Source organism: Halyomorpha halys, unplaced genomic scaffold, assembly GCF_000696795.3.
Source record: "Halyomorpha halys isolate HHAL.00 unplaced genomic scaffold, Hhal_1.1 Scaffold354.1, whole genome shotgun sequence".
Lineage (NCBI taxonomy): Eukaryota > Metazoa > Arthropoda > Insecta > Hemiptera > Pentatomidae > Halyomorpha > Halyomorpha halys.
In genome coordinates this window covers 379620-391058 of record NW_027111517.1, presented here as the reverse complement: position 1 = coordinate 391058, position 11439 = coordinate 379620, and the positions used below count along the sequence as shown (strand labels likewise).

The following is an 11439-nucleotide window of genomic DNA, read 5'->3' as shown; positions in this document are numbered from 1 at the left end:
TATATATATATTTCTTTTTCTTAATTGTCACGTTTCTTGTTGAATTAAAAAAAAAAAAAGCATTTTAAGTTTGAAAATTTCAAATTTAATGAAAGTTTTCAAGCGGCCATAATAACAGTTAAATAACTTTTGTTTTTCGTAAATCCTTAATTATTCCCGATTTTATTTTGTCACTCTATCGGACTACAAAGTTTCCACTTTCGGAAAAACTTCGTAGTTTAACTTTAAGAAGAACTTAATTCCATAATTATTAAGTTGAGAGCTGTTACAGAATAAGCTGAGATACGCTTTTGTTCAAAAATCATATAATCAGAATTTCAGCGAAAATAAATTCCAAAATGCACTACTTATTCTTAAATAATACGTAAAACGAAATATTTAATGTAAGTATAAGAAATGAAATCCTCCTTAAAAAAATAAAAGTTTTTTTTTTTTGTATGAATAAGCAAGTTTTGTTATTATGAAAGTTGCTTACTACACGACTTTCATGATGAAAAACTGTCCAGTAATGTTTATTTGATAAATGTTTCTATAACAAATGAAATTCTCCTCAAAAAGATGTTTTAAATGAAAAATCAGTTACCATGAAAGTCGTATACATTTATATATTTTTTGTAGAGATTAAGAATTCAAAGAATTGTATGGAATTGTTTAGAAGGTCAAATATTTTTTTTTTTTAAATTATGAAATCAGATATGAGGTATGTTAAAAAATACAAAAAGAAACTTAAAATGATGCAAAAAATAATAATAATAATTAGATTTTTAAGCATTTATAGTTTAAAACCTAGGCATTAATCATTATATTCGACATCATCATCATCATAACTTTAGTTCCTCAACATTCCGTTTGGATATTTCCGTGCATTTCAATTAAGAAGATAATAAACATTCACGACTGATAATCTTTTCTGCTTACTTCCTCACCTACTGACTTTGTAAAGCAATGCTGGATCACAGGATTTCATTCAAAATATGAGCGTGAACATATCCTCAACTTTCTTCCAGCCATACTCGTTTGGAGTTTCTGGTTAGTAAAAGTATCGGTCGTTATGTTTTTGTTTTTTTATTTTGTATCATAGCCTGCAGATTTGTTGTTTCAATTACTGGTTATAGAGCATCTCTTGTTGGTGGTTTTCATCATAAAACTCCTTTTTCGTTAAACGCTTTCTTGCCTTGCCAATATCGACAATCAAAGTGTTAGGTATATATACTTGACAAATAAGCTTATCTAACAAAGTATTTGTTCTCACCTGCTGATTTAACAAGATCAGCCTAGCATTCAATACTTTTATTTGTTTTTCCTACGCCACTGGAAGTGGGCTATTACGCCATTTTCCCTCGCGCAGTCCAATACAATTTTACTCTTACTCTTAGTTGCTCCGAATCCTGCTCAACATCTTCTAGACCAATACACGTTAAAACTCCATCCATGTCTCCCATGTTGCATTGAGGACATTTCGGGGAATCTACGATGCCAATTCGACGGAGGTGTAGTTATTGGAGCAGATCATGTCCTGTTACTAACCGAAAACAGGCCACTCCCTCAGCTCTGCTAAGATTGCCGGAGATTCGTTTATCCTTATGCAGTAGGCTCTCCCACTTCTTTCCTTCCGCTTGAACTTTGTGTCTAGCGCTTGTACTGTCCTTACAATAAGAGCTTATAAGTGATTTTACTGTTCTTTAGGAAAGTGGTAGAACAGACTGGTTCTCTGCACAACCGAGCTTGCTCATTAATATCTATACCAACATGGCCTAGTAACCACTGCAGAGCTATAACCCTTCCTCTTTTCTTCATGATAGCAGGCATGTTTCTGCACTTTTCTTCCGTGGGTGACCCTGCGGGACCTGGTGTTGTTAATTTTTGTATTACGGCTTGGGAGTCGCTGAAGATTACATTGCTTTCAATAGTGGCTTCCATCGCAATCCTTCCCCGTCCGACCCGCTCAGCTAAGACCCCCGGAGAGCGACGGTCCTATATCACTTTTGAAATATTAGCTTAAAACGGGAAGAGGAGACTTTAAGATACTTTAATCGAGCAATATTTAAAAAGCGCCTGAAATTAAAAAACGGCATTCAACATCATTAGTAGCGCATTTTGAAACTTTCGAGCAAGTCTGTTTATTTTACAAAAGGGCCAGTGAAGTCATAAGCTGACAGTGAATGTAATCCTGTATTGCGGTTTTTTTTAAATAACTCTAAGGTACTATAAATAACCAATACCTTATGAATCTGGTTAGCCCATGTCCAAAGTAAATGCCTGTTTTTTAGGGAAAAAGGATAAGTTGAAGCCCATTATCCGTTTTAAACCTTGTGCTAAATCATTCCTTTTGAAAGACAATAGGTGAGGACAAGTAAGAAGAAAAATTAGGAAACATAAACAAATTTTGAAAAAGTAAGAGGGCTTACGTATTACTTAATCATTATTGTATGAATGATTTTGCAAAAATCCGAGTTTAAAACACTGCTATATGTGTTGAAAGTTTAGTTTTCGTTTTTAAATTAAATTAGCCTTATCGTGTGCTTGATCCAAGTCGGACTGAACATCTTGTATCATACGTCCACTACATCTCCTCTTTTTTTTCCCTCATCAATAATTACTTAGGCGTCCCTCCCCCCGAAAACAAACAAATAACTTTTTTTTTTTAAACGAATCATTCATCTTGAATTATGTTTTCACACTCCGCATATCTGTTTCCATAATTTAAAGTAATAATTTTTGATCTTTTCAACTGTTTAGTTCTTTGAATTCTTAATCCCAAAGAAAGCAACTAGTTTGATGTATCATAAACCCAAAGTAGAAGAAATTTATAATATCCTTTATTGGAAGCTGCCATCTTGAACTATCTCTTAAATTGTAAGTAGCAAGGAAATGAAGCAATTAGGTTTTCCCCAATATTTTGCCTTCGTCCTCTTTACTAAAATTAATATAATTTGACAAGGACTCTTTCAGACCACGAAAATATCCTATAAATTATTATGATCTTTAAAAATATTTTACATGTATAAAATAGAACAAAACAATAAGTGATTATTTGAATGCTTTAATTATATATACAATTTACATGTGTACCTGATAAAAGTAGTATCAATTAATATTTATTTTAGTTTAAAAGAATAAAAACAAAGTATTGGGTTCTTTTTTGTACTTATCACATTTTACTATAAGGAAATAAGCCATTATAATGTGGCAAGTTCCTTTCATTTGTAGAATTTTTGGGGGTTAACCTAAATAGAATAAATCTATACCAATATTTCCAATTAGAGGTCTAGGGTTCAGTAGCTGGTAATCATTAATAAGCAAGGAAATGAAGCAATATTAGATTGTTCCCACCATTTTACCTTCATCTTATTAACTAAATTAAATATAATTTTACACTAATTTTGTTAGGTTTCCATGGAAAGACTTTCTCAGACTATCACCAAACTGTAAAAATATCCTATAAATTATTATGAGCTTTAAAAATATTTTACGTGTATAAAACAATCGAATAAGTAATTATATAAATACACACTCACAAAAAGGAAATAAGCCCTTGTAATGTGGCAAGTTCGTTTCATAGGTAGAATATGTTTGGTATTAACCTAAATAAAATAAATGTTGGCCACTATTTCCTCTGTGAGGTTTTGGTTCCAGTAGTTATTAATCAATAACAAGCAGGGGGATGAGGCATCAGGTACTGTCCAACTTGATAGTGGCGAGTATCTATACAGTGTCACGGCTGATATTACAGGATAAAAGATCTAACACAGCCCAACACGTATCTGGTTTCTGGAGTTGAAAGCCAGTGCCTAACCTTTTCGACCACTCTGGTCCTTCTTTTAATTCATAGTTAAAATAATCCATCTATGTATGTATAATTTATTTATTTATATGATCAAGAGGGTTGTTTTTTAAATAATGTTACTGTAGTTCATTTAAAATATTCCCAAGTAAACCCACATTGTCGAGTCGTTTATGTTGTTCATGAAAGCAGCTTACACTGAGCTCTGTTTGAGGTTTTGTTTGTGGGTGATTTTATAATCTCACTTTTTATATTCAACAGTTTATATGATCTATCTTTCGGCCTCCTGAAGTAATGAAATAAACTTCTTCTTCTTATTTTACTGGCACAGCAGGCGCATGAAGCTGCCGTTGGTCTGCTCAACGGCCGCCAATCATCTTTCTCTATCTTCTGCAAGGGTAACTAAGTTGTCGCAGATCCCGCCTCACAGCATCCCTCCATTGGCCCTTCGGCCTACCACGTTGCCGCACACCATCCGGAACGTAATTGTACAGTTTATGAGCCACTCTTTCCTCGCTTATCCTCATTACATGGCCAAGCCATTTAAGCCTTTGTATCCTTACGTACGAGGAGATGCTACATTGCTTATACAGACCAAAAAGTTCTCCATTTTTCCTCCTTCGCCAATTACCATTCAATTACTCTTTTAAACCTGTCTAGCAGGTTAATGCTTTTATTGGTTAGGGTCCAAGTTTCTCCAACGTATGGGACGACGGGCCTTATTAACGTTTATGAATAAAACACTATACTTTATTTGGAGATTGGGGTAGTATCCTTCTTCCATTTACTTAATAAATTATGTAGAAATTTCTTTCATTGCATTCATTTGACGATTCATTTTTTTCTTCACGGAACTGCCTTTAAGATCATACTTATATCATTATTTTCACTTCATTCCATGCCCTTTATCTCCCTTCTTCTCTCCTCTCACCTCTTCCTCATTCTATACAATTGTTCCTTCCATCTTTCTTCGGTCTACGAGACAACTTTTCTCGCACCTCTCTCCCCCACAAGGACCTTAATTTCTTTTAGTCTTCTCCCATAGTCATCCCTATCGAAACAGTCTTGGTCTGTTTTTTTCAGTCTCTCAGTTTCTTCCCTCATCTGTTTTTATAGATCCCTTATCCTCTCTTTTTATAGAAGATTTCTCTATTTAATCTTTTTGGGTGCATCCTCACCATATGTCCGTACCTTAATCTTTTTATCCGTTTCCAAATCATTTACCTCTTTGTATATTTCCTGATTAGATCTCAACCTATAGCCTTTCTGTGTCTTCTTTTAGCCATAAATTCTTTTTAGTATTGTTCTTTCTATCCCCAACAACCTTAGGCAGTTTCCACTCCGTGCAGTATCAACAGTTTGACGATCGTATTGTAGTGTCTTATCTTTGCGTTTTTTGCAGGCTCCTTGTATTATATAAATTGCTTGTAACAAAGCTTATTCTTTCCAATTTATTTATTTTTTTCTTTTATGCTTTCTTTCTCTGGCCTATTGCTACATATAATTTCCCCCAGGTACATGAATCTATTTGTTACTTTAATTCTTCCATACTTTCTCTTTTGATAATTTCTGTGATGTCATTATTTCCGTTTTCTCAAACGATTTCTGTTAACCTGTCTTTTCAGCTATTTCCTTTAAACTGTTCAACTGCTCTATTGATTCGCTTTCAATTTCCTTTATTAGGGCCAGTTCGTTTTCGTATGCCAGACATTTTACTTTGATGTGCTTTTGTTTGTCCCAATCGTTGCACTTCATGATTTGGTCTAGGACTACATTAAGCGATACCGGGGAGAGGCTATCCCTTGTCTGAGCCCTCTTAAATTTAGGAGGGCTTACTGATAGATCCCTGAAACTTGACAAGGGTCGAGGGGTTCCCTGTCCGTCAGTGTCAGCTCTATTTTTACTGAGTTAAAAATTAAATTTTCTCATTTTTATTTTCTTTCATGACTATTTTTAAAATCTATTTGGTGAAATTATAGAATTTAGAAAGTGACCCTGCTCGAAACCAAAACTCGAATTCTTTAATTAATGTTGCATTTGTCTGTTAGAGTATAAATGATATGATGACTTCGGACTGGAAACATCATGTGAAATTAACGCAAAATGCTGTCAATAATGTGAGGTAAAGGACCTTGAGTGGTTTATTGTTGGTAGGAGTACTGCAACATGATGAAGAGGAGATCCAGAGACATGGAGACCGAGACGGAGGAAGAACTACTGCTGCTGGTCTATCCCAGCCCTACAGCTCCTTCCCAGGGCACCGCAAGTCCGGCTGACTACGTGATTGAAGAATACGTGGGGGATGCACCGTTCGCAGGTAAGTTGCACACCTTCACTCTATAAATTATTTAATATGTATTTCAAAAGTTGTGAATTAGGTAGTTTTTAATTTGACTTAACAAGTATACGTAATATAGGGTAACCAGTATCGGGACAATCTGCTGAACAACAACCAATATCAACCTTATATATGTTTTTTTTAAACATAGGACTACCCTTTCACAGTTTTTAACAAGTTTACATTTGCGTACAAAGGTTCATACCATAAAGATGTATAAAAAATTTGTTGAGGTATCTTTTTCCTCAACTCTCCTTTTGTTGAGGAACAAAAAAGATGTTACTCCAAGCTCAACATGGTACAATTCTTCTTTCATGTAAATCCCGGACTTGTTATAAGTGCATAACTATCTCAGTGTTTCAAATTGTAGATGTTATTTTGGACTGTCTTCAAAATACTGTCACCTGGTAAGTAGTTAAATATAAATATAAAGAACAAGGAAACTTATCATATCAATGGTTACGTATAGAGCAGAAACAGCTTTCTAGAAACCGGATGAAAAGTTCTCCTAACAGTTGGAGAGAAGTCCTGAGACACATTTAAGGCCCATTGAAAAATGACCCAATATGGAGTAGTATACACATATGTATACACCTTGCCAAATGATTCTGATATTGTAAGAATCAGCCAGCTCAGTTGGTTGCGCTGGGCAGGACATGTCGTAAAAAGGGGTGTGAGATTCCAAAAAAAGCTTTGTTGAAAATATGTATGATATCAGGTTGAGAGACTACCCAATTCTTTCGATCGGTGGATGTTGTTGGAGAACCCCTCTAAGAGTTCGGCGTTTGAGGACAAGTACACTTCATCGAATAAACTGGCAGAAGATGTTTGAGGAGGCCAGAACCCAGTAATGGATTGTCGCACAGATTGAAAGATAGTCGGTGTATATTCCCATCGTATTTCAAACAATTTACGAAGATAGTGTAAACTGTGGTTACTTGGTCTCATGGATTTGTTCTTTAACATAAACATAAACAAAAAGAAATTTTCAAATCTGTAGAATTGGTTCTTTTCTATTTGTATCACAACTTTTATATTACTTTAATATACACCTGAAGTGTTAAGTTATAGAAATTATTAAAAAAACGAGAATACATAAAAAAAAGTATTGTATTTAAATAAAGATTGACTACATCAATAATCTACTACTCTCTTCATACTTCTGCTCCATAATGGTTTTGTGGTTATAAATTTAGTTTTTGTTCAATTATCCACATTTAAGGGTAACTTTTATCTGTTTTCGAGAATATTGTCTAGGACGTGTGGGCAACGACATAAATTGGGTAGAAATGCTGGTTCTACTCCATAAATTTGTCTTTGAACCCTAACTTTTTCGTATCATTTCTAACATTCGAGTTGGTTATCTAATAGGTTAGTAGCCAGTGGTTATCTAACCTATTCTAGCCAGAGTGGGAAGGTCGAGGTTCGTTCCGTGAGTCAGGGTTCAATCTAGCTTTTGACTCGTGATTGCTATATTGACGTCTTTTACACTCGCGGCATTCGCTTAATCGTACCTTAACCACTCCAAACCATTCTTTACCATCCCTAACATTATAACTCATCACGGAAAGGAAGAGGAGATTAATATCAGTGCTTAAAAAACTATTATATTACAACATGTCAACTAGAGATTTACAAATCATCGAGCATTGGTAAAAGTGAATGAAACTCGCATACATGAGAAAGTGAACTACTTAAATCAATTGATAACCCATTACTCGGCCTTGCCTCAAGCAACTTCCACCAGTTTAATATGTGTAGTGCAGCTGTCCTCCTAACCCAAACTCTGAGCAGATTCCTAAAATCTTTTGCGACACGCACCCGATGAATCGGATGGTCTTTCAGGCTGTTATCATATATACCTTCATTAATGAATTTCTTTGGAATCTTATAGGATTCCGTTCTTCCGAAATGACCTGCCCAGTGTACTCTACCGTGTTCCACAATTCTTACATAAGACTCATCAAGCAAGGGATATACTTCTCTGTTTGTGGAACTTCTCCATGTTGAACTATTTTTCGCTTAGCACTACCTGCTTCTGAGAATTTTTCTTTTAGGATTTTCATAGGATAGGAGAAATTTTCATCTGACATCTAGTAAGACCATGTTTTTGATCCTGAACACATCTGAATAGTGCCATTTTTCTTCTGTGGTTCTTGTTATTGAGCTACTTTCCAGATGACAAGCCAGTTTAGAATAGCACCTTTCTGTTAATTTATTAATAAATTCTCTTTATTTGTGAGTTTTTATTCTTAGAGATTGTAACTTATATGTTAGATATTTGTATTTTATTTACTGATACTTGTTTTCATCTAGACCAACTTTTTCCTGCTTTAATTAATTATCAAATTATTTCATAGTTTGTAATCCGACCTTTATTACTACTAGCAATGAGAGATAGTTAATTATTTATAAAAAACCAAACTATTTTGAAAATTCGACATTAAAGCAATATTATACTATTTAATTCAGGATAAAACCTAGCCAACATTAAAGACCATTTCATTGTATAATCAGTTTAATCAAAATCATTTGGGCCGTGTTGGAGGAAATCGTATAGAAGTGTAAAATCGATTATATTAAATGACTCTATCGGTCGATCGATTCTAGCGACAAAGTTACTGTAATATCTAAGGGATATAAGTTTAATGTTTAATTCCAGTTTCTGTTTTACGCTAGGCTGATATCATACACACTCAGACAAACCGTTTCGTGAGATACACAGGATAACTAGTTGGATACATGGGATTTTAAAACGTTTATTTCCTTTGAAAACTAGGATATGAATATATATATATATATTAATTACGTTATACATACTATATGTTTCATATATAGCTAACGTGATCAGGTATTATCTGCCTTAAAGCGTTACTCCCAGGAAGTTTCTTGTGGTTGAAGGAGGGGGAAGAAGAAAACGCATATATTTAGTGATGTTTTTGTATTAATTTTGTGAAATAAGAAACACTGTTACTGTATATTATATGTTTGTATATTTCATCTTTAACTTTATCAAGCGTAATTGTCTCAGTAGTTTTGATGAAGATCGTAACATTGAATAAAAGCCCTGGCAACTTAAGTTGAAATTAATTTTTGCTATAGAACGATTAAACCTCTGTAACACAGTATAATAACCAAAGAAATGCATCCGTCTGGGGACCCCAAAAATGAATCCTATGAAGCAATTTATAAGAGCCTAATTTTCTTTTAATTTTATTAATGAGTCCTCCTAAAACTAGGCAATTGTAATCAAAATGGAGGAAAATAAGAGAAGAAACAAGTAACTGACGTAGGAAATTATGGATCTTATTGAGTATAATAATGGATTCTTCGGATACATAATTACTCCAGTATAGGTGTTGGTCGAAGGTGACCCCGAGGTTTATAAGAGAGTTATTAAGTGGAATAGGATTGTTGTGTAGGAAAAGTAAAGGATAATAAGGAAGAGAACGTAAGAAGGGTTTGAAGCCGATGAGGAAAGATTTAGTTGTATCTGCATTCCGTTATAACTTGTTTTCCTCGACTAGTGACTAATTCTGAATTTAACATTCCTTACATTAATGTGGTGGGGACAGTATGTTCATCCAACTGGGATATTTCGCGTCATTTTTGTAAAATACCAAAAAAGGTGGTTGGTAACAAAGTAACTAACGCCATCCCAAGTTTAAAGCCGGGTTTAAGTTCTAATTATGTGATCAAATTAATCATATAGTGATTTATGTCTGTGAAAAAAATTAAAACGATTCTTTACAAATAGACTTTTTCGTCATGAATGATTAACTTTATTTAGCATGGATTCAGATTCAGAATTAACCTCTTTACGGGTTTCGATAAGGTTTTTTTTTTTAATTTATCGGAATATGAAGTAGGTCAGAGATAATGGCTAGATTTGCTAACTGATAATGGTGAGGATACCTCAAAGAGCTTAGAGGGGGGAGGCACAGGAACACTGTTTCCTTTCTCCCCCCTCCCTCCCCCTCTCAACAACTGCAGTTCGTTATCACTTGACAGAAAAAAATGTTATTGTGCTAATGAAGGTTCGAGAACTGGAAGTGGTGGGATTTGTGACTCGCTACCTGCTCAAGAATAGCCGGAAGTCTTTTGTGCTTAGCGGAAACTAGTGGTGGGGCGTCAGTCAGTCTTTCTCTGTGAGTGTGCGCAGTCCTTGCTTTGGTAATCCATGCATCATTTATTTTTATTTTTTCAGTTAATTAGCTGTTTTTTTTTTCTAATTTTGATAGAACATTTCTGCATTTCTCATTTGTATAGACAGAACACTTTTTTTTTTTTTCTTGAATATTATTTGTCACTTTGAAATTATATTTCAAATTTTATTCTTTTAGTAATTTTGTTAATTATATACTTTACTTTTAGTACAATTATTAATTTAATATTAAAACGTACATATATTCGTATAGTCTTATTCATTTAATTGTTTCTAAACTCAGAATATAAATAGTTCGATTTTTCTAATGTAAATAACCCAACTTTGTTTTAGAAGTAAAATATAAAGTTAGTTTTAATTATAATAATCGATTTTTGTACCCATATCACTGTTACTAATATTTTTTGTTTTTGTTTTCACTTTCATTAGGTATTGAAAAGAATAATTCTATGTTTAAATATTCCTTATTATAGCCATGTTGGTGAGGTGATTTGTATAATAACAATATTTTTTTTTTTTTTAAAGAGCGTTTGTTTATAAACTAGCTAGAAATTATGTGGTTTCATGTAATTTATTTTAGTGTCACATTTCGATCCGCCTGTCTCCGAACGAACGAATTTTAAATTTAAGTTTAATTTTCTTTAAGTTTCTTCTTAGACTTTGTCAAAAAATATCTATTACTTGTTAAGAAATAATTCATTTCACGAAATCAGTCAAAACCTTTAAAAATAACATTTTCTGGAAAATGATTTTGTCTTTAATCTTATATATTTTTATTAAAAAGATATTTTGATTCAGGTTTCTATCAATGATATTTATTTAGCTGCTTTCTGGGCAATGTGTGATTTCACTTATACATGAAATTTTAAGTTTTCATCTAAAATTGTTTTCTATTCCTATCCTAGAGAACGTAAATGACTAATGAACTCAGATATTGTTATCTGGCCTGAGATATATTGGCCTAGGATTTAAAAAATATATATCAGTTTGATGAAAACAATTATATTTCAAATCAAAAATTATTAAAAAATCTCGTTGAATCATTTTATTTTATTTCCAAAAAAATTAATCAACTAAAACAAGTATGTTGACAAAAATAGCTAGATTCTATTTTAATGTTTTATGGAGAAATGTATTATTTATATATATATT

General features: G+C 33.3%; 1 protein-coding gene across 1 annotated transcript in view; it reads left to right on the top strand.

The window, feature by feature from the left end:
- LOC106681635 (ankyrin repeat and SAM domain-containing protein 1A) overlaps positions 1-11439 on the top strand; it is a gene marked incomplete at its 5' end in the record, with an annotated part of 95805 nt that overhangs the window by 23903 nt on the left and 60463 nt on the right. The window contains one exon of the mRNA XM_067049565.1: positions 5939-6101. Coding sequence (XP_066905666.1) covers positions 5939-6101 — 163 coding nt within the window. The remainder of the gene's footprint in view (positions 1-5938; positions 6102-11439) is intronic.